Source organism: Pogoniulus pusillus, chromosome 6 (genome assembly GCF_015220805.1).
Source record: "Pogoniulus pusillus isolate bPogPus1 chromosome 6, bPogPus1.pri, whole genome shotgun sequence".
Taxonomy (NCBI): domain Eukaryota; kingdom Metazoa; phylum Chordata; class Aves; order Piciformes; family Lybiidae; genus Pogoniulus; species Pogoniulus pusillus.
The window spans coordinates 13,544,069-13,571,002 of NC_087269.1; the positions used below are offsets into that span (position 1 = coordinate 13,544,069).

Here is a 26,934-nt window from a genome sequence, read left to right on the forward strand (position 1 = left end):
AGGTTAAAAGGCTTGTCTTTAGTTTCAGCGTGATGTGAGGACTACAGGCTTTGAGGAGGGGCCTTTGGAGTAATACTGAACAGTTTTACTTCTTTCCCAGTCACAATTCTTTGTGTCATACCCAAGTAGTCTGATGGATAGAGAAAAGGAGTTGGTTGCTGTGACAATAGCCTTCAAAGTGTCCTAGCGAAAAGCGAGAGATGTCTCCACTGTTGCACATCTGCTGTCTGCATTTTCACATTTGCATTTTTCCACTTTAACAAGTGCAGATTTTGCAGATTTCAGAGGCTGGCTTAGCTGTTGAGTGTTTTAAAACTGAAGGCAGATGGAGACACTCAGTTGTGCCTAGCATGTTTTGAGTTGGATGCTTTCTTGAATGCCAATGCAGTGCTCAAGTGGCTGTTGTCCCTGCTGTCTTTGTGTTGCTGCTCTTCCACGTTTGACCATTTAAAGCTGTGCACTGAGCAAACCCGAGGTCTGGAGCTGTGGGAATGAGGAGTGGAGGAAGCATGTGTTGCTTGCTCTGTCCCAGTAAATCACTGACTGACAAACTGCTAATCTGCTGTCTGTGGATTCTTGAAAAATCACAGTGTTAGCCAGAAGCTGCTGAAAGAAATAAATCTTCACAGTGTAAGTAAAGTTTCAAAGGCTGCTATCTTGTTTTCTTGCCCTCAAAAACATGAAAATAACACCAAGCTGGTTCAGCAGGCTATTAGTATACCAATGGTCAATTCTTGTTGCCACGTGGATGGAAATACAGAATTATTTTTTACTCTGATAGACCTCCTTATCAAGTTATCTTAATACCATAACAGAAGTAGTATTAAGTTGCAAATAGCGTTGTGATGACAGGAGCAGCTTACTCTGTTGGAGAAGCCAAAGCTGAGAGTACAGGAGGCTTTAACTCTGAGATGAGATGTGCTGTTGCTTTGTGAAGGCTGCGTTTTAGTACACTACAGAAAACTCGTGTATGCAGCTTATAGCCAGCATGTGCAGCTACAGATAAGCCCAGGTACACACTGTCAGACAAATGTTCAGCTTTTGAGCCTCGCTCTCTTAAGTGAATATGGAGAGAAATAAGAAACTCAATCCATTTGGACCCTGATACCTGCCTAAATAATGCTTTAGATAGTGTATAAACAGCTCTTGTACCTTTAAATAATCTTTATTTCTAGGCACTAGCAAATTTTGTTTGAACGTAAAGCCCAGGCAACTACTTCTACCCTCTTTAGAAGTCTTCATTGAGGGACTAAGCCTCTATTTTGGCACAGTAGTTTGTTTCCAGGAAAATACAGGGATATATCCAACATGGGATTGGGATTATGACTCTCAGTGGGCTGTATCTGAGAGGCAAATTGTGAAGCACAAAAAGAAAAGATTCCTTGTGTCAGGGAAACTGTAAAGAATCTCCATAAAAGAACAGGTGACAGTACCATCATCTTTGAAATATTATTCCAGTGTCAAGGAATGCTATGCCAACTATTAAAACAAACTGAAGTTTCCTTCACATACAGAGCCTGTCTGAATTGCTTCTCTCGACATGCAGAATGTGACCTCAGTGTTGTTACCTCAAGCCATGCATTTTTATTCAGCAGAAGAAGCCTCTCCAACACTAAGCTCTGTTTTGCCAGCCTCTGAGGCATTTCCAAACAGCCCAAATCTTTGTTATGTTGGAGGCAAAGAAAATGCAGTAGCAAGAAGCTAAAAATATCTGAAATTTACCAGTGAGAGCACTAATAAGCCTGCTTTGGGAAGAGTTAAAGCTGATGATACTTGACAACACGTTGGATTTTAAGCAAGTAGAAATGCAGCACTAAAAACAACCTGGAGCGTAGAGGCAGCAATTCAAGAGCCAAGCTGAAAATACAACACTGTGTCAGTCCTTGAAGCAACAACAAATCCTGTCTTTACAGACCCTTTTAGTATGCGGAGTGGGAGAATAGGAGCTGATACTGTTCCAGGTTAGAGGTTTTACAGCTGAAAGCTGTTCTGTGCTCTTGGGGATGTTTGCAGGAACATTAGAGGTAAGGAATTTTCCATTGCTCTTAGGCTGCAGAGTGGGTGCATAGCTGCTTTATGGGCACTGCTGCAGCTGACTGCAGAGCCTCTGTGCTTCTCTATAGGTGTGTGCTGCTTTCTGCCCAGAACTCTTCTGCAGAAGAGAGTGCTGGGGAGCCACTGAAGCTCATATCCAAATGATTCAAGCCTTTGGTGATTAGTGACTCTTACTTTGCTTCCTGTTATCAGACTTACTGTCAAAAACATCTGTGGGTGCAAGAGTCTTAGTGCAAGATCTGGCTCTCGATGCACAGCAGAGCAGCTTGTGTGTTAAGCATACAAAAGTATCTTGGGAAGCACCTGGAGGTTTTGTCAAGGTCTTATTTGCTGACTGCTACAAATACATAGTTTCTCGTGAAAAAAGAAAAGGTACATTAAGTATTAAGTGTGCTTAAAACTTAACTAATTTGTCTTACTGCACACAGAACACTTCTGTGTTTCAGAAGGTTCCTTTGCATAAATGAAAATTATTATGTCAGCAGTTGCTTCTCATTTCAGATTGAAAAACTGTACATTCAAAGAAAGAAAACACACTATTGCTACCCATTTTGTTTGTTTGGTACTGTCAAAACTCTCTTTAAATATAGGCTGAAACACTGCAATTCTGCTTTGCATAGTACAGTGCATTTTTGTTTATGGTCTAGTGGTTAAATTAAAAACCCAAGAGTCAACAGGACTGGGGTCTGTTCCTGGCTGTTTTTCAACTTGTTTTCACTGTAGACAAACGCTTTATGGTCACAGTTCAGATGAGTCTGTAAACAAATGGCAAGTCAGTGATTCACCATGTTCCTAACTGAAAACATATGAGTTGTCCCATGGGTTTTGTTTGGGATTTCTTGCAGTTACAATGAGGCACGTTTACCACTTTGTCAGTTTGTTTACAGGCACTGAGCTTACAGGTCAGCACAGCCCAAATGTGCAGGACTCCATTGCTCTGCATGCAGGAGGGCACACAGCAGGCACATGTGGGCAGAGGTGAACTAGAACCAGCGTTGTGTGCAACCAGGGCTTTAAACAGCAGTGTCTGTTTCCCTGCTTCTGTCTGGCTAGGTGCTGTGCAGTGAAATGTCTGCAGGGGCTGTGCAGAAGTTGAGGTAAGATTTGGCAGGTCTTTGGAAAGTGGAATACAAGGCAAGGAAAGGTGGAGGTTTGTGCTTACCCACGCCCCTGGGATTACCAAACCAGCTGAGCATTATTTGTGCAAAAGCTCCAGCAGTACAGGTAGCCCTGCAGGGTTTCCAGTTCTCACGGAAAAGAAAATCCTTTGCCTTGTTTCCAGTACTAAATGGCAGCACCCTGCCAGGCTGTGCAAGCCAGGAATGAGTCTGGACTCCTGTCAGGGCTGAGCAGTCTGACTCCCTTGTCAAAACCAAAGGAAAGCTAACACTCAGATGTGAAACTTAAACATGACATTTTGGATTTCTAAGTAATGAATTGTTTTAATATTGAGAGCAGCATGCCTTTAAATGTTGCTGTTTCCCTTTTGTTATGTTGTCAGTGCCTGACAACATCTCCCATGGCCAGAAAAGACCCCATAGCACAGAAGCTGAAGCCATTAGTATTCTGAAACATAATTCCTCTTCTTTTCTAATTATATATGAAAATTGGCATTGCTCTGTAACAGGTTATGAAGGTAATAGATACCCTGAAAGGAGGATCAGTATATTGAAGTAAGATATCATTCATTACTACCTGGTTACTTCTGGAGACCCTTAGACCTCTGGAGACCCTTAGACCTCTGGCCTTACAGCTGAGACAAACTTTCCTCCTACTATGGTGTCGTGTGAATTGGCTGCCCAGCTCTTAACTAGTGTACTTAATCACAGAATTAACCGGTTGGAAAAGACCTTTGAGATCACTGAGTCCAACCTACCACCTAACACCTTCTAATTAACTAAACCATGGCAATAAGTGCCTCATCCAGTCTCTTTTTAAACACCTCCAGGGACAGTGTCTCCACCACCTCCCAGTAGATTTTGTTGCTTCAGTGGTGTTTATTTTTTAATTAATCTCAGTGTCCCAAACACCTCCAGGACTGTCACTCACTGTTTCCCTCTGGATTCTCAGCCGGAGTTGCAGATGGGGTGATCACAAGTGCCAGAGTATGAGTATTTGGTGCCTACATGAAATAGTCTGGTCTGGCTGGTCATGGAGGTGTGACTTTCACAGACACCCTCTCTGTAACTGGCACTAAATGCCCAGCTTTGAGGCTACGTACACAGGAGATGAGGAGCTCTGGGGATGGATCTATCCTTTGAAGCTCTAGTTTGGTATCTTCTTGACAGACATTGTTGAGGCAGGATGCATGGATACTTGTACTTTTACAGGGGGTGGCATTGTAAAAGGGGTCCTCAAGGCTTTAACTAAGCACTCATTGTCAGCACAGCAATGATATCAATGTATTTCAAATAGATACTGCCAATACTTATTTGAGGTGCCATTCAGAATATGGAGCAGCATAAAACGAGCAGCACTTTGATCCTGCTCTGTATGTCAGGTTTGTGTAGTATCAGGATTGTGTTTGCACAAGCTTAGTTATTGCATGTTGTGCCTGAGATGTATATAAGTCTGGATACTAGTTCCCCACCTGGCTCTGTATGCCCCTAACTGCCTGATTTGCATGTCTTGCTCACTGGGGAATAAGCAGCAACTGAAATAGCCTGTTTCTAGTTGTGTTACTTTCGTTTCTTCAAGACTTAGCACAAAGTAATTGGGCTGCATTTCCTGTGCTTCAGAGGAAAGGTTAACCCCTTCCATTATCTGTCCACCTTTTGCCTTACCTGTCTTCGTGTGACCTCTGGAGACCACAGATAGCAGGGAAAAATTCTGAAGACTCTTTGTGGAAGCTTTTTGCAGCCCTTTGGAGGAGGTCATCACCTCCAGTGTGAGAAATGCTGATCTTATCTGAACACCTGAAAATCAAAAGCCAATTAGTTTCATCTGCCAACCAAAACAATGTGGATAGACGAAGGTGTTTCAATTCTCAAGGGACATTCAGTGGCCAGGACCAAGGATGGTGAAGCCTACAGTGTGGAAGAGTGTCCTCAGCACCTTCGTGGTGAAGGAGTTGAGCCTGTATATGCCCAAAGGATCAGAGCAGGTGATGCATCATCTGCAGAAAGCAGCTGCTCCTGCAAAGTCCCCTGCCAGTGTGTGTTTTTTCCCGGGGACACTGCAATTACCTTTCCCTGGGCTGTTCTTGGCTTCCACCTAGTAGGGAAGCCGGAGTGGCAATGAGGAGCTGCATCCTCAGAGCTGCCTTGGTGGTGTGGGAAATCAGCATGTTGCCACTGTTCTCAGTTCAGGGCTTTTACCAGCACCAGATCTGCGGTGGTTGGAAATAAAATGGCAAGGCAGGACACAGGTTTGCAGGTGTGCAGTTTATGACAGCAAATACATCTCACAAAACTGACGTGGCTGAAGCTGCACAGAAAAGGGTGGTTATTCTGACTTCAGCTCCTTCTTCTCTCCTGTGATCCACGACTAAGAGCTTGTAAAAAGCATTGACAAAGTCTGGAAGAAACCATGTCATATCTTCAGTAAGAAGCTGCCCTGCCTGAATTTGAAAACTTGGTGTGTTTAGGAGAAAGAGCAAAGAAATAAATGGGCAGCCCTTGAAGGTTTTCTCCCCACAGCTTAAACAGAGCCATCACATGCACTACAGCCTTCCCCAGCTGTTAATTCTGAAACAAAGTGGGGTTTGAACCCCTATTTACAGAGAAGCCATCCAAGAGTTCTGCATACTTCCGTGGGTCCTTTTTGCAACATCATTCCAACGATTCATTCAGCTTTGTATTTAGTGCAGATTGGATCTCAAAGTTATTCCTGATTACTCTGTGCATACCTGAAAGTTGCAGAATCAGTCTTGTCTTCTTACTGTGTGTGCTTGTAAACCAGTGCACTGCAATACATTGCAGTACTGTGTTCAGGTTTGGTACTGGTTTATCCTGCAGTGCTTTGCACTTCAAAGCCCAAGCATAAGCATGTTAAAGTATACAAACTGAATTTAGATCTGCTACATCAGCCTGACCTGCTGTGTGAGGCTCTTGCTGGGAGCACCTTCAGATACAGGGCAAAATTCTCTTCTCAGATTCCTGGAGTAGCTCCTGACTCACTCTTCTGAGTCTGCTGCGCTCACATGTGCAGGCGTTTTGTGCTGTGAAAGAAAGTGAGCGCCCTGAAAGGAGTCATTTGTCACTGACTGAGGAGTGGACAATAATGGCAAAGCCCCAAAAAGAGCACAAGACCCTTTCTTGAACCAGTTGTTCTGCACCTGAGAGAAACTCAAAGGGTTTGTGTCACATGGGCAATGTGCTTGTAGCCTCTTCCTCGTAATTATCACTTACCTGATGATCTAAGGCTGTTTTGTGGATATGAGGACAGAATTTTGCCTGCAGGATGCACAATTGCCAACTGTGCCTCCTCTGTAAATCAGTTTTAAGTGTGTTTGGAATAGCTGCCAGGCTGGCTTCTGAGCTTACCAGAGGACAGAGCTCCAGCAGATACAGTCCCACATGGCACAGAGCTGTTGCAGTTTTAAAATCAGTCTGATTTTTTTCTTTAACAGGGGAGTCCAGTGTAACTCCGTCAAGACTGGAGTGACACTCTGAATCTGCATCTGCCTCATGTGAGTTAAAATCCTGGCAGCAGCGTTTTGCATAAGCTGGAGCCTCTATAGAGGTGGTTTTTTTTTTTGGTGTTTTTTTTTTCTTTTTCTTTTTTCCTTTTCAGGAAGGCTATAACATTGTTACTGTATGTGTCTTGGCAGCAAAGGTAAAAACAACCACACAAGTGCATGAGAATCGCATACCTTACTGCACAACCCTTACTCGTTCCAGATTGACTTTCCTCCTAGCACACCCTGTGTCAGGGACACCCACATTCCTCACAGACCACTCCTTAGGGTACTGCTTCTTCCTTTCAGTAGCATAACCCTAAGCCAAGTGATGATATTAAGGAAAATTTGGCTTTTTGGTTTTTGTTTTAAACCTTTGGTTGTTTTCTTTCCACCCCAGTTGCATAATCCCCGAGCTGGGTGCCAATTGCCCTGGGCCACTGAAGCGTTTGCCTGTGTTGGAACACAGACTATTAAAATAATGTGGTCCTCTGAAGCTGGGGACTTGTCATGGTGGCAGAGCCATGGACATGAAATTGTAAGAGAGAGAGAGAGAAAAAAAAAAACCCTCAACAGAAAAAGTTGTAGCACGTGCTTTGGTTTTGCTGACTTAATGTTTGTGTTGGGCAAGGATGCCCTGAAAATGGATTTGTGGCTCTGCCTCTGGGCAAGGATGCTCTGAAAATGGATTTGTGGCTCTGCCTCTTCACCTGTCACAGAGCTGGGGGCGCTTGAAGACAGGACCCTCCTCTGGGTGGAAGAGCTGAGCATGGGAGACATTGCATGGCAAATAGCGGAATTCATCACGTTGCCATGGCACACAAATGGCCTCTGGTTGTGAGCCCAGCAGCCAGGTCTGAAGGACAGCAACGTTCTGGCAACATTTCAAACCTTTTCATTGCATAGCTGGTGAAAATAAAAAAGTATGTGATTTGTCTTTGTCTGCTCCTTTTTCCCCATGGATGCCTGCAGTAAACAAGACATGAGAGAGAGCAACCAGCCCTGAATACAACATTGAAACATGTTTTTGTATCTAGTGGTGCATATCACGGGGGCATCTTCCCTGAGTGTGCTGCTGTAGTTGCAGCAGTGTTATCATGTTCGTGCTTGATCTGAAGGAGGTGGATTGTTTGTTTGCCCTGAAGCTCCTGTTACTGGAACAGACATCCCCACGGTTTATGAGACGTGTCAGTGGGTTGTGGCTTGTACTGGTTGAAGCAGCGTGTGCTGTTCTGTAGGATGCTGTCCAAGTGGGCTCCCTGAGTTCTCAGTCTGTTCCCAGCTGCGTGGCTAATTAAAGGAAAGTGTCTCGAAGGCTGTGATGGTAACGGAGCAATGTTTGTTGTCCCTTTCCTGTTTCCAGGAGTTCAGTTTCCTGTGTCTTTGTTTGGTTCATGTATCAAGGAGAAGGCTTTCATTTCCAAGGTACCGTGGAGTAGTAGAGAATAGGGAAGGACCTGAGGCATTTTGCTTTTATCCAGAGGGACGTCAAGGAAGCAGAATCTAGGAGTTGAGAGGCAAAAGGAATAGTGGCTCCCTAAAAAACACATTTGGATCAATCCTGTTGCAGTACTGCATCAGCAGAGACTTGGGTTGATGGAGGCTGATGATAATACTTCTTCCTCAACCTTTTTCCTGCTGATGCTTCAGTTTGTTTCCTTAAAGAGCTAGAAGGAGGGAGGCCTGTAGTGTTAAATGTAAGACAGAGAGGCAAATACAGAAAGGAAGAAGTTGAGTGAGGGCATTTTGTGAGCAGCTAGCTGCATGTCTCGCCCACCATGGCCATTCTCTGGTGGAGTCACCAAGATGCACAGGTTTTTGAACAGAAAGCTCTACAGTTTCCCTGAAAGGGTTCTGCTGGAGCTGTTGATGAACCACTTCTGCTTGTACAAAGGAGATTCCATGATGCTTCTTGAGGTTCTTTGTGTCTGGGCAGTATCACTGTGGTTGGTGAGTTCAAAAAGAGCAGGGTTTTCTTGGAGAAATGCTTTGTTTAGGAGTGGCATTTTATGGATAAATTGATAACATGGTCAAATTCCCAGGAAGCTAATGACGAGAAGTGCAGCAGATTCATAGTCAGAGCAGGGAACTGGAGCCTGCTTCACATAGCAGGGAGTTTTGCAGTGCTTTCACCTTCTGAGATTATGTGCAGGTGGATTTATTGCCATTTTCCCAGGGAAGTGCATCAGGAATTTCTGTTCCTAGATGATGCTCTGGTGTCACTGTCACAATGTTGTTCATCACCTAACTGTTCTTTTGCTCCCTCCAACTCTAGCTCACTCCCCAGAATTGCCTTGTCAGTCACTGCTTTTGGCATTAGCTGTAGTTTTTGATTGCTTGTTACTACCTATAGCTCAATCAACCCTTTCTTTCCTAAAGGACAGAAAAGACTACGTGTGTTGAATGTTGTATCACATTGTTGATGTTTGCCATTGGTGAAATAATGCTTGAATATTTTGTAACTGTTTTATTGGGTTTAGTTGTCTGTTTAAGAGCTTTACAAATTTGCTTATTACATTTTTAATGTCTTTGGTTTAATGGTGAAAATGGACCCAGGATTCTGGTGCTTTTTAGATTAAGAGATACAGGAACCTTTAGTCACAGTTACTATGATCTGAGTCTTTTGACAGTCTCATTTCTTCTCTAGTCCTTACATTTCTAGCACATTTGTAGAAGTTTATTTTTCCTTCTTCCCCTCTCAGATTGAGCTTCTGTATTCCACAGTGTATATATATATGGCAGTGATTACCTGTGTAGTATAGAGAATGTGTATTTAATACATACTGGGAGGCCCACAGGTGTGCTACAACTCTCTCAGGAAAAGCTGTCTGTCTTTTAACATGCTTACTGTGTAACATGCACATTTCACTGAGCTAAATCTGAAATCTCCAAGTGTTTGAGGCAGTTGAGCTCATTGAACCCATGGTAACCATTAGCGCGGTCAAGGGTTGGATTTGACCTTGTTGCATCTTAAGACTAACTTTAGACAGCAACATGCAGCAACTGTAAGGACACCTTCAGAGGAACACAGTGATTTCTGTCTGACCTAGAAGCACAGCAATTTCCTCTTAAATGTTAATTTAGTAATCTGGTTAAGCAGTAACACTTCCAAGGCGTGGGAGGATTGTTTGCAGGAAGAAGACAGGCCTGGTGGTAGGAATGCCTTGGTTGAACAGGTCCACTTCTTTTGCACTGAGCTCACAATCACAGAATTAACCAGGTTGGAAAGACCTCTAGGGTCATCGAGTCCAACCTATCACTTAATCATTCTAATTAACTAAACCATGGCATTAAGTGCCTCATCCAGCCTCCTTTTAAACACCTCCAGGGATGTTGACTCCAACACCTTCCCAGGCAGCCCATTCCAATGGCAATCACTTTTTCTGTGAAGAACTTCTTCCTAACATCCAGCCTAAACGTGCCCTGGTGCAGCTTGAGACTGTGTCCTCTCGTTCTGTCAGTGGGTGCCTGGGAGAAGAGACCAACCCCCACCTGGCTACAACCTCCTTTCAGATAGTTATAGACAGCAATGAGGTCTCCCCTGAACCTTCTCCTCTTCAGGCTGAACAACCCCAGCTCCCTCAGCCACTCCTCACAGGACTGTGCTCCAGCCCCCTCACCAGCCTTATTGTCCTTCTCTGGACACGTTCCAGCACCTCAACATCTTTCTTAAATTGAGGGGCCCAGAACTGGACACAGTACTCAAGGTGTGGCCTAACCAGCACTGCACACAGCTCGGGTGTGTGTGGCAGATGAGAGCTCCTCTGACATGCAAGAAGTGTGGGGTCACTTAAGCGAGTGGCATTTTGATGCACAATGGTAGTAGCTACCAGATCTTTACAGTACCATATGCTGTTATTAGCAAACAAGTGGTATGTTACCTTGACAGCTCTACCTGCCAGCTAGCTTAGTCTGCAACAAGCATCAATTCCTCAGAGATGGAAGCTGGAGACAGTACTAAGCTTTGGGCTTGTAACAGTAGCACAGCAACAATGGATCTCAGGCTTTCTAAGCACGAACACTCGAGTTCCCAACAGTTCCTGCTTTCTTCACCAGTTTAGCGCAAGCTCAGCAGCCCAAGCCCTGGTGTGAGCAGGTGGAGCAGTGAGGCATTTGCGCCTGTGCCTGGCGGGACTGCAGGGAGAGGAGCTGCGGTTTGCGAGACGTTTTTCCTGATGCAGAGAGCTGTGATAGACTGATGGATATTCCATCTGGGGCACTCTGCTGCTGAAACCTGAACTGTGGCTTTGCTCGGCTGCAGTGCTGGAGCATGAGCTATTTCCACCGTGTCCCCAGGCTGGGGGACCTGAGGCAGTGAAAGGCAGAAGTGAAGAAGGAGATGCGTGATGTGGAGGAGGGAGGAGGGCAAATGGGTATATTACTTTTCACTACCTTCTTGTTTAACCCCCTAGCTGTTTTCAAGTTTTCTAACTGAAATCTCATCTTGGCACAGTGTATAAGTCCCCTGAATACGAATCTCTTGGATTTGACCTGACCGTAGAAAGATTAGTTTCCATTGGATACCCTCATGAGCTGCTCAATTTTGTCTATGATCCTGCATTCCCTACCAGGTAAATGACTTACAGACATCAACCTAGCCTGTTTGAACCCTTGAATATTTGTTCTGTAAAGTTCATAGGCAACACACAAGGCCAGGTTTTCAGTTGTGCCTCTGAAGCTTGTGACTGACAGCAGATAATGGGGGAGGGAGCAGACTGCCCCAGTATTTGAGGGCCTTTGCACACATGAATCCATGCTAGCAAAGAGAGCAAGAAAAGAGGCCTGCTGAAAACACATCCAAAACTAACCTTTCAAAGCAAAGACAGCAATCACAACTGGATTGGGAGTTAAGTCAGGGGGAGGAAGAGCCTTTACTGCTCATCAGACTGCTAGAATGTCTCAGAGAATTTTTCTTTATTTTAGTCGTGTCCTGGTGCAAAAGACACCTTTAAAGTTAAGATGACACCAAACAGCAGTAAAAGTGGGACTGATCCAGGTGACTTGTCTGGATAAATCAACTGCTGAAAGCAAAAGTTGATAGTGCAAAGTTACTAAAGACGTTTTGGGTTTTGGTAGCAGAGGTAAAAAGGGCATTGCTTCTGATCTAGCTTTGCACCTTTAAGTTGTTTCCACTTGTGTCTTTGCTGGGTTTTGCTTTTTTGACTCCTTGGAACTTCTTTACAGAAGACCACACCACAGGGTCATTGGCTTCTTGTTTTGCTTTTCGGTCTGGTAGCCTCCTTCCTTCCCTCCTGTGAGCACGTTTTACACTGAGACAGATGCTGGGTGTGCCCATGCCCGTAACAAGACAGTAGCCCTTCACAAACCTGCCTCCATCCCAAGGAGGGGGCAGGAGGGATGTCTCTATGGGAAGGCTACATTCTCTAGATGCAAACTACTAAAATAAGCAAGGCAGAGTTTTGCTAGAGTTGGAACCAGCAGCGTCCAAAGCATTTTGTGCGACTGTTACATCCCCCATTTGGCTCTGTGGCAGAGCAGTGAAAGAGGGGAGAAACTCCTTTATCACGGTTCAGTCTTTCTTGCAGCCAAGCAGGGCTGTCAGGGAACCACAAACACAAGTGTCACATTCATGACCCTGTGGAACAGGCCCCTGTCTTCCCTGGTACGTGCATAGCTAAGCCTCTGCCGGATTAGATGGTTCCATTTGCAAGTCCATGGAGAGCAGATCAGCTGTATCTTTCACTTGGCAGTGCAGAGTCTTGTTGCTTACTTGCAGCTGGGTAAAAGAGACAGCAGAGGCCCCATTTGCCAAAGAGCAACTTTGTTCTGATGCCCCATGCCAAGTGAGAAAACTATTCTAGAGCTGACTTAGAAAGAACTGCAATTAAAATGGTCACCTATTAATATGTTCACTTCTGCATATCTTAAATCCCTTTCTTAACAGAGGCCTGGTGTTTGATACCCACTATGGGAACCTACTGAAAGTTGATGCCTATGGGAACCTCCTAGTGTGTGCTCATGGCTTTAATTTCCTCAGAGGGTGAGTGCTGACTCTTGGCTGTTCTTTTTTACTTACTATGCTCTTTTGTGTCACTGACTGTCATTTTTATGAAGAGTTGTAGGGTCTCCACTAACAGCAGACGCTGCATTGCTGTTCTTGCAGCTACAGAATGGACTGAGGATGCACTGAGGGTTCCAGATACAGCAACAGACCTGAATGTTTATAGAGTAGAGCTCTGTGCTGGCACAGGCACATCTGCAATGTGCTGGAAACAGGAGAAAGCATGCTGTGGGGAGAGGTTCATGGGATAATCCATGGGCTGTTCGTCTGTCCTGACACAGTTTAACACCAGCAGCATGTCAGTGAAGAGAAAGCTATAGTGTGAGGGCTGCTGGGAGTAGACAGGATCTGTGTCCTGTGACACTGTTAACTCCACAGCTGTTGCTAAGAAAGTTCAAGGACCTGAGCTGACTTGGGGAAGAACAAGCTTGTTCTACCCTCTCCTGTGCCTGATGTTTGAGGGTGTCAGATGTGAGGCATTGCAGGCTGCTTCCTACAGCCCTCCCTGGCTGCTTGCATTTCTCTTGCCCCAGAAAAGATGCAGAGAAGAGAAGAGAACTACAATGCTGCATGCCTGCTTTGTCCTAGCAAATTGTGATGGTTTGGGAGTTACCCATCCACACGCACAATGAATTCACCCAGACTAGACTGGGCCAGCTGGAAGTTAAGGAATGAACTTTATATTCACAGCTTAGCACAATATACAAGCAGATATTTACAATATATTACTAATATTTACAGCTATATACAGAAACCTGCAATTTAATGCAGAAACACAACACCCCTCCCAGAAACCAGAGTCCCCAGAAAGGGCTCCCAACCACCCTTCCACCTTCTTTCCTCCCCCCCCTTACTCTTGAATTTGCCTTATGTGCAAGGTGAGTTGGAATGATCAGCAAGGAGGGTTAGAAGGAAATGATTAGTTGGGTTACACAGATCCAAACAGGATGGCAGAAGCCCAGGGAGAAAACACAGACACCAACAGACTCTGACAGACTGCCTTATCTGTGTTTGTGTCCTTGTTTTTATGTGTCTCAGCAAACCTATGAGTGAAGTAGACATCACAATTGTTTGCTTTTCACAGCCTATAACCTAATTTTTCTCATTAAAATATTACAATTAGCCTCAAACCAGCACACAAATCCCTTCATATCCCTGCTCCAAGGGTGGATGGAAGGCCAGCTCAGGGTCCCCAGGGTGACAAGTCTTGTCATTGCAGGCCTCTAAGTCCTTGCATCAGGAAGGAAAAAATTAGAAAAAAGCCCTTATATGTGCACTCAAGATCCAGTTTGAGTCAGATGATCTTCAAAAGCTCCAGAAGTGAAGGAAATCAGAATAATTAAATGACTTCAATCATTGCCACCCTGCTGATTAATTGCAGAGGGCCTCCTGCAGCCCAGCCCTGCACTCCCCTGCTGAAAGCTGCTTGGGGGAGTGTAAAGCAATGCGTGGAAAGTGGGGGAAAGTTTAAGATAAGCAAACAATGAAAGCGCAGATGATTTAAGGTATCCTCATAGCCAGCAGCATGGGCCTTAAGGTCGAACTGTGGACTCCCAACCACTGTTTCCCTAAAGGACCCTGCTCAGTTTGCTGACTCAGCAACGAGGGCTCTGTGGAGCCAGCGCAGGGAAGGGAATGGCAGAGGATGCAGTTTTGCTTTTGCCCCTGCAGTGCATGTGAGAGCGCCGGGTGTTGGCTAAAGCACGGCGGACTCTAGCGCATGAACCCCACGACAGCGGCGTTCTGCAGGTCAGCACGATTCATCCTCATTGTTGCTGTGGCTTCATTCTTTTCCATCTTCTCTGTTCTCAGGCCTGAAACACGGGATCAATATCCAAATAAATTTATCCAGAGGGACGACACAGATAGGTTTTACATTCTGAACACCTTGTTCAATCTACCAGGTGAGTCTAACACGAGCCCACATAGGCCTCTTTCTGTGCCTTTGCAGCCAGTAAAGCTTTGCTGCTTCACCTGTTTCTGGGTTTTTTTGCATCAGCTTTCTTATTGTGGGCACAAGGCCTAAAGTTAGCTGGCTGTACTACACTACCCCTGTTTTAAAATCCTGCTTTCTTTCTTTGCAGAGACCTACCTGTTGGCTTGCCTAGTGGATTTCTTTACTAACTGTGACCGGTACACTAGGTGTGTATTTCCTCTGCTTCAAGGTAGAAGCAGGGGATGCTACAACAGGATTGTTATTATATAGAGCAATACAGCACCAATGGACCTGCTGTCAGTGGAGGTCCCTCAAGTGGTTTTATTGAAAGCAAATTCAGGATCTCTTACTCTTCAGATGTTAAGAGAATTTTGTGGTGCCAAGATGATCTGTGTGTACAGCAGAGACTTGTTATGAGGGTTTTCTGCAGAGAGAAGTGTCACTATACTGACATTAGGGACCACACACTTATTAGAGGGTGATTGCAGGCACCAGACAGCTTGTTTTGGACACACATGCCTTACAGCCACGTTTGAACTGGTAAAACTGAGCTGAATTTTCTCAGCTGATTACCACAAGTCCCTCGTGTCATAATTGAGGACTTTGTTCACTTATAGGTGGAATGCCCAGGCACAGTGTGGTTTAAAAGTCTGTTTGTGCTTTCAAATAGGTGTAAGAATAAAAACAAGCTGTAGTTTAAACTGGCAAATGTGATTGCTGCTGTGCTTCTGACTCATGTGATGGGTCATCTTTGTATACTGTGAGTGGAAGGCAAAGGTTTAATGGGATTTTACCTGGGAGCAGAGGAACTGTTTCTGCTGACAACCCATCAGGTGAAGTATCCTTTCTCAGGACAGGTGTGGAAATTGCTGTCATAATAAATACATCTCTGTTCAATTCTCCCTGATTTCTTCTGATGCAGCCTCTCATGGGTGTCTCAAAGATACCTCCAAAAGCTATCTTGTAGAGGAAGTTTCTCATCTTAAGCCTAACGGTTCAACGCAGAAATAGTTTCTCCTCTCAGCAGTATTACAGTATCACAGTATCACCAAGGTTGGAAGAGACCTCACAGATCATCAAGTCCAACCCTTTACCACAGTGCCCAAGGCTAGACCATGGCACCAAGTGCCACATCCAACCCTGCCTTGAACTGCCCCAGGGACGACGACTCCACCACCTCCCCAGGCAGCCCATTCCAGTGTCCAATGACTCTCTCAGTGAAGAACTTTCTCCTCACCTTGAGCTGAAATTTCCCCTGGCGCAGCCTGAGGCTGTGTCCTCTCGTTCTGGAGCTGGCTACCTGAGAGAAGAGAGCAACCTCCCCCTGGCCACAACCACCCTTCAGGTGGTTGATTTCCATGACACTGTCTCTTGTCTTGTAAAGAGGGAGAAAGAGCAATATTCTGCTTGCTTTCTCAGTAGCATTCATCTTCTGTAAAATGCTGCCAACTGCAGAGTCCCAGGGATTTTTCCTTCTGGTGATACTGTGGGGGAGAAATAAAATCTGCAGTTATGGAAAGGTGTAGTACTGCTATGCAGGCACAGGCCTGCTGTTAAGAAATCACATCCTAAATTTTTAAACAAATGTTCTTGGGTAACATGCAGATCCTGTTGAAGTCTGATTGTAGCCTTCTTCAAAGTCTGAGCTGCAGTCAAGTAGTATATAAGAAGCCATTATGGTAAGATGAAAGCACAAGCTACAGACAACATTTGGAACTGTCTCTGTCCTTAACATGTTTCTTACCTGCTGCAGTTGGCTGCTACAATCAATTCTTCTTTTACTTCGCAGCTGTGAAACAGGGTTTAAAGATGGAGACCTCTTCATGTCCTTCAGGAGCATGTTCCAGGATGTCAGAGATGCTGTTGATTGGGTTCATTATAAGGTGATTGCAAGAACTCCTTGGGCTGCCTGTAGTTGTAGCTGAGCTGGAGGGACTAGTTTGTAACTCATGAGTTAAGATGTGTATTCCACTTTTGGGCGAGAACCCTTTGCCTCCTAGTGAGCAAATAATAAACTGCAGTTGTATCTAAGTCAAGATCTTGACTGCCCTCCTAGTAATGGAACATACCTGCCTTAGCTTGCTGTTCCTTTCTAATGTGCCTAGATTCCAATTCTGTAATGTAATTCGGGGGGGGGGGGCGTAGAACATGTTGCCATAAGGATATTTGCACCTACAGTCCATAACTCATGCATTGTCCTAACTATTAAGCCAGCATTTTACTGCAAATGTTTTGCCATGGTACTATGTTATGTTGTCTGAAAAGTGCCTGCGTTAAGCAGAGATATACATCAGCTCTTCTCTATTTAGAGAGGAGATGCAGCTCACCTTTTTCACACTTGTGTGCAAATTTAGAATGTAACTTTGTGAGTGTTAACATCTGGCTAAACACATGATTTTCTTGGTTTTCCTCATTCAAGAGGTCTGTTGGGGTGGGATGGAGAGCCCAGATGAGAAATCTGCTCATGGTTGTATTTGTGGTGGTCCTTTTAGCCATGCAGTAGCCAGGAATCTATTTTCTTTCCTTATGCAGTGTTGTGTGATACATGTTGGAGTTGGCCTTTGAGTAAAGCATTATGGTCAGTGTTGGAGACAGGTCATTGACTGTCTTGTTTGGTATGGCAAATCTATTTTTTTTGTTTGTTTCTATTGTATTCCCTTCTGAAAGGGTTAAAATGCTGTTGAAGTGGATTATTTACCATGGTGAGGGAATCGATGGATCACAGAGTTTGTGATGGTCCCTGCTACTCAAAGCCTCTCATCTCTAGAGTCACTGGTTCAGATTCGCCCTGGTTTGTACTTTCACAGCATTTTAAAGTGTGAAAGTTGGCATTACTTTGATGTCTCTTACATCATAAGTTTCCCTTACCTCACTGGATCCTGTTGTTTCTATTTCAGGGATCACTCAAGGAGAAGACCCTTGAGAATCTGGAGAAATACGTGGTGAAAGATGTGAGTGTGAAGTTACTTCACTTGTGCTACTTGACGTTCTGTCCTGAGTAAGCAGGCAACAAATAAATGTGCTGATGAACTTGACTAATCACAGGACAGACAGCACTGTGATTGCCACTGTAATAACCAAAGACAAAAGAGAGAGTTTGGAGGCAGCCTTTATTCTGAACCAGTGGTCCGTGTGATTTTGTACTTCCACGCACCTTTTATTACATAAAATATAAAAGACAGAGGATATGGGGGAATACACTGCAAAGACTTGTGGTGTTTCTTTTGATGCTGAAAGCAACTGTGTTGCCTGGCAACTTGTTCTCTGCCCAAGCAGACTTCTTCTTCAAAAGCATCTCTTTAGACAGGACTATTCCTTAGCCATCCAACAAAAATGTCACATGCATTTAATCAAGAGGGACTGAAGGAAAGATCTTGAAAGACTCATCCATATGCAGGTCTCTTGATAGCCCCAAAATCTGTGTTCAGCACATCTAATTGAGCAAGCTCCAGTGACTCCCTTACTTTTGCCCTCCCTGCAATGCACAAGGCCCCTCTGGACCACTTACAGGGTCCAGGACCACTTTTTTAGTTTAGATGAGCGTTGTGACAGAGTATCACTTTAAAGCAGTTAACCTTGTTTCTAGTTACATGTGTGCAAAATACTTAGGCAACAGCTCTGTGAGGTAATCATCATCTACTCTGGCAATGGACTGAGATTTATGATTCAATAAAAATAACCCCAGGAATAAATTCTCCCTAATTTGAGGTTGGAATGATAATGTGCTCCAACTTGCAGCGCATGCGAGCTCAGATTTCACCTGCCTCTGGGCCTATTTTGGGAGCAGATTTGGAGCTGGAAGAGCTGCTCCAGTGTGCCTGGCACGGAGCAGGTCGGTGAAAGCAGCACAGGGTGCCTGGCACTGTGGTTGGCAAAGGTATCACAGTCCTCCTGAGCCCTTCCCCCTTGCCTTCCTCCTCTGGGCTGTGCTCTGTGCACGGATGGACCAGCAGCTTTCCTGGCTCTGACCAGTATAAAACACGTGAGTTTACTTGCTTGCAGGTTTGATTTGCCCCATTTGATCTGGTGGGATCATAGCTGAAAGTGTCTGGCTGATGATGAACCTGTGTCACTTGTGTGTGTGACTTGCGTGTCCCTTGCCTTTCAGGGGAAGCTGCCGCTGCTGCTCAGCCGCATGAATGAAGTCGGGAAGGTGTTTCTTGTCACCAACAGTGACTATAAATACACAGACGTAAGTGCTGCTTGAATTGTTGTCTTGGTGCTAGGTATAGGATGTTTTAGCAGCACATGCACGTTAGGTCTTGAGCCATCTTTTCTAGTCCTGGTTTGCTATTATATGGAGAAAGACCTTGGGGTCCTGGTGGACAGCAAGTTCTCCATGGGCCAGCAGTGTGCCTTTGTGGCCAAGAGAGCTAATGGTATCCTGGGGTGCATCAAAAGTGTGTCCAACAGGTCTAGGGAGGTTCTTCTCCGCCTCTACTCTGCCCTGGTAAGACCACACCTGGAATACTGTGTCCAGTTTTGGACTCCTCAGTTCAAGAGAGACAGAGACCTGCTGGGAAGAGTCCAGCGGAGAGCCATGAGGATGACTGGGGAACTTGAGCACCTGCCTTGTGAAGAGAGACTGAGAGACCTGAGCTGTTTAGTCTGGAGAAGAGAAAACTGAGAGGAGATCTGATCAATGTGTACAAATATCTGAGGGGTGGGTGTCAAGTGGATGGGGCCAATCTCTTTTCAGTGGTCAGCAGCAATCAGACAAGGAGCAACGGTTACACACTGAAACATAGAAGGTTTCACCTCAACATGAGGAGGAACTTCTTTACAGTGAGGGTGACAGAGCACTGGAACAGGCTGCCCAAATTGGTGGTGGAGTCTCCTTCTCTGGAGACTTTCAAAACCTGCCTGGATGCATTCCTGTGCAAACTACCCTAGGGGATCCTGCCTTGGTATCTCTGGAGTTCTGAGATTTGCCCAGCATGGGCCTGGCTTGAGTCACTTTGTGCCTCGCTCAGCTCTCCAGCAACTAAAAAGCCAAAAGAGAAAGTGATACTCATTTTATATTTCAGCATGATTTAAAATGCAGAACTTCTTTTTAAGTGAGATAGCCTCAGCACAGACAGGCCACCAAAGCCATGGCTCTGGAGAGGTGTAAGAGCCAGAAGAGGCTGTTGCTGTGCTGTAGGAGTAAATGTGATTGCCTCAACTCTGGGTAAAGTGTCAGGGTGTCGCAACGCTGCTAGCCCAGAGATTCATGTGCCATGTTAAAGCACTGCAGGATGAGTCTGAAGCAGTGTGCAGATTTCTGAGGCAAATGTGTTCTTCAATTATAAAAATTCTGGTTTAATTCCTGTCACTTCTTGTCTCCAAACCTTATGCTGACTTCATGTAAATACCGAAAACAAGGTTCTGCAGCCCAAAAAGATAAAAGCAGAGAAGTGTGCACTTAGAAAATAAACAAATGTGTGCTTAAAAAACATGTTCCAATGCTTTCTGTCTGTCTTTCAGAAAATTATGACTTACTTGTTTGACTTTCCACATGGACCAAAGGTATGTGATCTCTGGTCTGCAGTTCCAACAGAAACTGATGTGCCTAATTATCTGTGTAGCTGGAAAGCATTTTAATCCTGTTTCATGGGCTGTGTGGGATTAGTTGCTTTAATCTGGTTAAAATACACTTGCTGTCTTGTGTCCTGTCTGAATGGGATCAAAGCAAATAACGATATAACAAAGAGAAAAGAGGCATCATCTGGCCTCAAACAGTAATCTGTGCTAATGATAACATTATTTTAGCAGTAATACATTTTAACTGTGGCATTTTGCAGCCAAGTTTCTTAGAAATCTTGCACAGTGTTTTCAGATGTTCTTTAAAAAAAAAATCCTTGATAGAAAGGAAGGAGTTTTACAAAACAGCAGAAACATTTGTGAGTGATTTTGCCTAGGTTGTGGTGACTCCAGAAGTTTTAAACATGCTTTTTCTAGTTCCTGTGAGGCCAAAACTCAGTCCTGCAGCCTTCGTAAAGAGGCTTGCGAGCTGAGTTTGTACTGCTCTCTTGATCTCCCAGTGGGAGTGCTGTAGGAGATGGCACGGGAACCCACTGTGCCCCAAGCTACGCCAGGGGAAATTTAGGCTCGAGGTGAGGAGAAAGTTCTTCACTGAGAGAGTCATTGGACAGTGGAATGGGCTGCCCGGGGAGGTGGTGGAGTCGCCGTCCCTGGAGCTGTTCAAGGCAGGATTGGACGTGGCACTTGGTGCCATGGTCTAGCCTTGATCTCTGTGGTAAAGGGTTGGACTTGATGATCTATGAGGTCTCTTCCAAGCTTGGTGATACTGTAATACTGTGATACCGTAAGAGACACAAGCTGGGGGATTTTGATGGACCAGCAGTGTCGCAAGGTTGTGGCTATGGACAGTGATGCTCCAGCTGAACTCCCTCTGGCTGTTCGCTTTGCGCCTCACTCTGGCATTTGCTCTTGCCTTTGCAGCCTGGGAGTGCCCATCGGCCGTGGCAGTCCTACTTTGACCTGATCCTGGTGGATGCACGAAAACCCCTCTTCTTTGGGGAGGGCACCGTGCTGCGGCAGGTGGACACGGTGAGTGGCACGTGGCGGGTTCCTCTGTGGCTGGAAGGACCTTTCTTAGCGGCAAAGGGCAGCACGGCCTTTAGACAGGACCTGCCCTAGAGGCAATGAGCTTTCTTCCCCTCCTAGTGATTCCTAAGCAACCCCATCATCTGGGGTACAGCAGAGCTTGAGGCTTTAATGGCTTCCCTAATGTCCCACCGGTGGCAATAGGAAAAGAATGTGGAAAGCCACCTCCAGACTGCCTGGAAGTGAGAGGCAAAGACTGAAGTATCAGCAGGACAGAAAAGATCCATACCATCAGCCGTTCTGTACTAACACAGTGTCTTCTTCCTCAGGTGACTGGGAAGCTGAAGATTGGTACCTACACTGGCCCGCTGCAGCATGGCATCGTGTACTCGGGAGGTAAGGCAGGAACCTTTCTTGTTCTATGGAGTAGCTCTGATGTGTCTTCTTGGCCTTAAGCCACTCCCAACTGTGAGAAGATTCTTGCCAGGTTCTGGGCAAGGTTGTGTTTCCCAAAACACATTGTACTGTGCCCTCCACATACTGCAGCAGAAGTTCTCCATCGTCACTGCTGCCCAAGACAGGGAAGAAATGAACTCATTCCTCCTCAAATGTCCTTTTCTTCTTTGCCAGTGAGGGTCTGGGAAATGTTAATGAAGGGCTTGCGGTGGAGAGGGAGCTGCAGTGGGCCCTATGGAACATTCCCAGCTGTACTCCTGGTGCTGCCCATCAGTGTGACCACCCTTGGAGAGTCCTCTGAGACAGGGAAAGGCAGCAGCTGGATACACAGGGCAGTTAGTGATGCCCAGGGCTCTTACATGGTGAGAGGCAGCATGGCCTCTTTCTTGCTGCCATTCATGTGGGGATGTGCTTGGGCAAAGATGCCCCATGTGAACTGCCGAGTGAGTAGGCAGTGCCCCACGCTGCCATGGCCAAGCAGTGGAGGTTTCTGAGAGGTGCATTTTCCCTGTCACTGTGAAGTCAGCAACATAATTCCTTTTGGCTCCCTGTTCTGAGGCATACTGTTCTTCTCTCAGGCTCTTCAGACACAGTCTGTGACCTGCTGGGGGCCAAAGGGAAGGATATCTTGTACATTGGAGACCATATCTTTGGAGACATCCTGAAATCCAAGAAGCGCCAGGGCTGGAGGACCTTTCTGGTGATCCCTGAGCTGGCACAGGAGCTGCATGTCTGGACAGACAAAAGCGGTCAGGAGCCAGGCAAACCTCAGGCCAGGCTTGGTTCTTGCTTGCCTAGTGCTGCACCTTTGAGGTCTCCAGGGTACAGGGGTGCAAGGGAGAGATTACCCTGGCTTTCTGCTTCTCCTTTCAGCTCTTTTTCCCTGGGTCTGGGTGTTGCTGGCGAGAGTCGGGGCCACTTGTGCATGATCAGCCAAGCACTGATATAGCTGAGATAGAAGCTGTAGCTGGGTGGGGTTGAGTTGTTCCTCATCCGTAACACACTGCCCCAAAATCTCCTCTTCCTCTGCCTGTATGGAGCCTTGTCTTCTCTGGTTTATTCTCCCTGCAATGCCTGAGCCATGACTGCTCTCCCATCTGCAGGGAGTCCCTGCTCACTAGCTGCTTCATCCACCTACCCGCTCCCTCTGCTGCTTTGCTGCCAAAGTGCCCTGTGTTTTCCATCCTTCAACACTACTTTTCTCCCACGTTTGCCCTCTGGTGTGTAAATAGGTCTGGGGATTATGCAGGTTGTCCTATGGCTGGATGGAAGGTTTTGGTGAGGACTGCAAAGGTGCAGCCTCAGAAACAAAAGGTGCAACCAGAAACCAAGCCCAGAGCTCTGCCAGTGGCACAGAGCATGGTTGAACCTTCTGCCTGCATAGTGGCTGTGACAGTTGTGCTCCTTGATGCTGTGCCCCCACTGCCATGCAGAGGGAGTGGGCAAGGTGCTGGGTTTGCTTTCAGCCCTTTTAATTTCAACAGCTTAAAATTACATTTCCCCCCCACCCCTTCTTTTCTGGATTTTCCAGCACTTTTTGAAGAGCTGCAGAGTCTGGACATTTTCCTGGCTGAGCTATACAAGTGAGTGTTCAAATGGTGACAACTTTCCTGTTGCCTCTCCCAGCCCAGCAACAGCTAATGAGTGGCTCTGATGAAACGTTGGGGCAGGGTTAGCAGCAGTTCTGGCAGAGCTTTAACTCTAGGCCTGGTCTTTACCCATGAAGAACATCTCTCTTTGAGGAGAGACTGAGGGAGCTGGGGCTCTTTAGCTTGGAGGAGACTGAAAGCTGACCTCATTCATGTTTATAAATATGTAATGGGTGAGTGCCAGGAGGCTGGAGCCAGGCTCTGCTGGGTGATGCCCAGTGAAAGGACAAGGGGCAATGGGGGGAAATTGAGGCATAGGAAGTTTCCTGGAAACAGGAGGACTTTTTTCCCTGTGAGTGTGACAGAACACTGGAACAGGCTGCCCAGGGAAGTTGTGGAGTCTCCCTCTGGGGATGTTCAAAACCTGCTTGGACGCATTCCTGTGTGCTCTACCCTAGGTGATCCTGCTCTGGCAGGGGGGCTGGACTGAATGAGCTTTCGAGGTCCCTTCCAGCCCCTGACATTCTGTGATCCTGTGACCACCCTTCCCCTCCAGACCAGCCTCCCTCCCCTGAGCCCCCATCCCACAGCACCTGATTCTGACAGGCTTTTCACATCATGTATTTACCTTCTCGTCTGTACCTAGGCATCTGGACAGCAGCAGCAATGAACGCCCTGACATCAGCTCCATCCAGAGACGCATTAAGGTACCAATCATAACAATCTCTTTTTGCCCTTTTGGATCCTAAAGGGCTTGTCAACCCCACCCCACTGCTCAGCCCTGAAATGCTTTGCACAGGCAGGGCAGGCTCGACAAAGCTGTTCTGTCTTTGTGGATTCAAGCAGAAGAGCTTCTCAGCTCACTGGTGTCACTGGCACTCCTGCAAGGCAGCCTGGTCCGGAATAGAGTCTCCTTCCTCATGGACACAGCAGCGCTGGTTGGCAGTGCTCACTGCTGCAGAAGCGCATGCGAACCTGGAGGGGCTGTAGTTTCTGCTTCAGCCATTCCTGGGGTGCTATCCTGGAGCAGGTGATGGCCCTGAGCCCACTGCTGCCTTCCCCTAGGTTAGCTGGGACGTGGCTGTGCTCTGATGCCATGAGGTGCAAGCACAGAAAGCCTTGCTGTAGATCCTTGAAGATCTCATGTACCCTGCTTCAGTGGTGGTGTGGCTCCACACTGCTACCTGCCTGGCACAGGATCTAACCTGCCCTTTTGTTTGTAGAAAGTGACCCACGACATGGACATGTGCTATGGGATGATGGGGAGCCTCTTCCGCAGCGGCTCTCGCCAGACCCTCTTTGCCAGCCAGGTGATGCGCTATGCCGATCTCTATGCAGCCTCCTTCATCAATCTCCTCTACTACCCCTTCAGCTACCTCTTCAGAGCCGCCCATGTCCTGGTGAGTTGCATACCCTGGTAAAGTGGGCAGGAGTCCCAAAGGTGCCCACTGTTGTACTTGTTAGCACTTCCGTGAGCTACAGGCACCAGCAGTGCTACCTTGGAGGGTCGGGTGGTATTTGCTGCACCGCGGGCCAAAGGGTTACACATTCTGTGGTTTGTTCCCCATCTATCTTGGGGAGATACCCTGGGGCTGCAGCACCCCTTGCCATCTTCTCTCTCTCTTACATGTTCAGATGCCACACGAGTCCACAGTAGAGCACACACACGTTGACATCAACGAGAAGGAGTCTCCGATGGCCACACGCAATCGCACCTCAGTGGATTTTAAAGATTCTGACTACAAGCGGCATCAACTGACCCGCTCCATCAGTGAGATCAAACCGCCCAACCTCTTCCCCCAGGCACCTCAGGAAATCACACATTGCCACGACGAAGATGATGATGAGGAAGAGGAAGAGGAAGAAGAAGAGGAGGAAGAGGAATAAGAAGGAAAAAGAAGAGTGTTTCTGAAGACAAACCATGACTCTAGCAGTGATCAGGAGCGGATTCCTTTCTTAGGGCCCTTGGGGTGATGGATTGGGGGGGTGTGATTCTTGCAAAGGCACATTCTGGAAGTGTCTGGAAACTTTTAACAAATTAACACTAATTAGGAGGGGTCCCTTGTTTTCAGTTTTGCAGACGGTTGGAAGAGCTGATGGATTGTGCCTGGGTGGTGCATTCAGACCGGGCTGCCCGCCTCTGCTGTCACGCTGCTCCCGTTACGTTTAGGGGTGCTGCACGTTTCTGCCTTTCCCATGTTGTGAGTCATTTGAGTTTCCTTTGAATGGAGTCCCGTGAACGGTTTTTGCCATTTGTCACATTCTCTGTGGAGGAGGAAGGGATGTGCTAAGCCTACGTCAGGAGACTAAATGATCCATAGCCTGCCCTTTGGGTTGCTGCCCTGAACCCTCTGGGTTACAAGCTCTTCCCCTCCCCCTGTTAGCCAGGGTTTTGCTGTGACTGCCAGCACTCAGTTACCCTCTGCTTGGCGTGAGCTTCTCTGCGTGAGTGGTTTGACTCCTCCAGCCATCACAGGTGGTGGTGGGATTGCAGCTCTTGCATAGCTGCAGCTGTATACGTTTTGGCTTGTAGACTCTTGTTTCTTCTCGCAGTGTTTCAGAGCTCTTTCATCATCAGCATGTGATGCATGATTTCCAGCGCAGTTCTCAGACAGCTGAGCTGCACACTGTGTTCCCAACTTCTGTAGTTTCAGCAGTAAATATTAACCCAGGAGCTTGAAGCTACTGCTTTCGCATTACGTTAAGCTGGTTTGTTTTCCTGCTGCCTGTTGCTGACCTTTCTGTCCGCTCAGCTTTAAGAAGTTGAAGTATCCCAGCCACCATTTGGAGTGAAAGGGCCTGTTAGTGCAGGCTGCTGCGGGCCACTCGTGTCTGCCCTAAACTAGGAAACAGCATATGCCACAGAGACAGCCCTGGGGTGGGAGCCAGTGGATTCCAGTGCGGCTGGCAGCTGCCCTTGGCTTTGGCCTGGCACGGAGCAGCAGAGTCTTACTGCAAGTTGTGAGGGGCAAGGCTGCTTCCCCAGCCAAGGAAGGTGACACCGTAGGCTGCCCTGCAGGAGCCAGGGGTGCTCCACAGGGATGGGCAAGCAGTCCATGTGCCTGAAAGCCAGGCTGGGGAAGGCACGGGACTGACACACAGCTGGGCAGCAGTGCCCTGTGGTTTTCCTCCCTGTCATGGGTGCAGCCTCCCTTTCTCCAGCCTGTGCCATTCGCTGTGAAAGGGATTGCAACAAGGGCCCTCTTGTAACGAATTCACCTGTTGTTTCAGTACCAGAAACTCGTTTAATCTTCTTTTTTTTTCCATTTTTAAAGTACCTTAGGAGAAAATAAAAACAAAACCACACCACCAACATCTGAGCAGGAACCACTGCTGCTGTAGTGGCAGCTGTTCAAGTCAATAAATGATGATGTTTCTAAGAAATGCCTTTGTGCTTTGTGGCATGTCGCTGAGATGATGAGGGCTGTGTGGAGGAAAGTCGGGAGTGGTCTTGGTGGTGTCCCAGCAGGACAGGTGGCTGAAGAAGAGGGAAGGCATCTCTGGGAAGGGGTTGTGTGAAGCATTGCCAAGCTTGTCTGGTTCTTGGGGAGGAGATGGGCAGTAAACGAAGATGGGGGAGTGGGGCACAAGGCTTTTGTTATCCCCAGGGAAGCTGGGAGGCAGGGAGGGAACAGAGAAAGATTTTGGCCTAGACTCAAAGAGACCGAGGAGGAGGTTTTCCACAGCAAGAAGGCTGATGCCACAATCC

At 46.7% G+C, this 26,934-nt stretch overlaps 1 protein-coding gene across 5 annotated transcripts in view; it reads left to right on the forward strand.

Annotated features, from left to right (window-relative positions):
• The window catches only part of NT5C2 (5'-nucleotidase, cytosolic II), a 66,537-nt gene extending 39,928 nt beyond the window's left edge, over positions 1-26,609 (forward strand). For 4 of the 5 annotated variants that reach the window (XM_064144461.1, XM_064144460.1, XM_064144464.1 and 1 more), the window contains 15 exons: positions 11,127-11,244; positions 12,579-12,674; positions 14,508-14,599; positions 14,780-14,837; positions 16,421-16,514; positions 17,529-17,582; positions 18,740-18,823; positions 20,098-20,139; positions 21,076-21,183; positions 21,510-21,576; positions 22,215-22,385; positions 23,168-23,219; positions 23,872-23,932; positions 24,449-24,625; positions 24,861-26,609. In XM_064144461.1, coding sequence (XP_064000531.1) covers positions 11,127-11,244; positions 12,579-12,674; positions 14,508-14,599; positions 14,780-14,837; positions 16,421-16,514; positions 17,529-17,582; positions 18,740-18,823; positions 20,098-20,139; positions 21,076-21,183; positions 21,510-21,576; positions 22,215-22,385; positions 23,168-23,219; positions 23,872-23,932; positions 24,449-24,625; positions 24,861-25,112 — 1,526 coding nt within the window. In that variant the 3' untranslated portion in view covers positions 25,113-26,609. The remainder of the gene's footprint in view (positions 1-11,126; positions 11,245-12,578; positions 12,675-14,507; positions 14,600-14,779; positions 14,838-16,420; positions 16,515-17,528; positions 17,583-18,739; positions 18,824-20,097; positions 20,140-21,075; positions 21,184-21,509; positions 21,577-22,214; positions 22,386-23,167; positions 23,220-23,871; positions 23,933-24,448; positions 24,626-24,860) is intronic. The other variant, XM_064144462.1, reaches the window with a different exon arrangement.
• Positions 26,610-26,934: the final 325 nt, after the last annotated feature.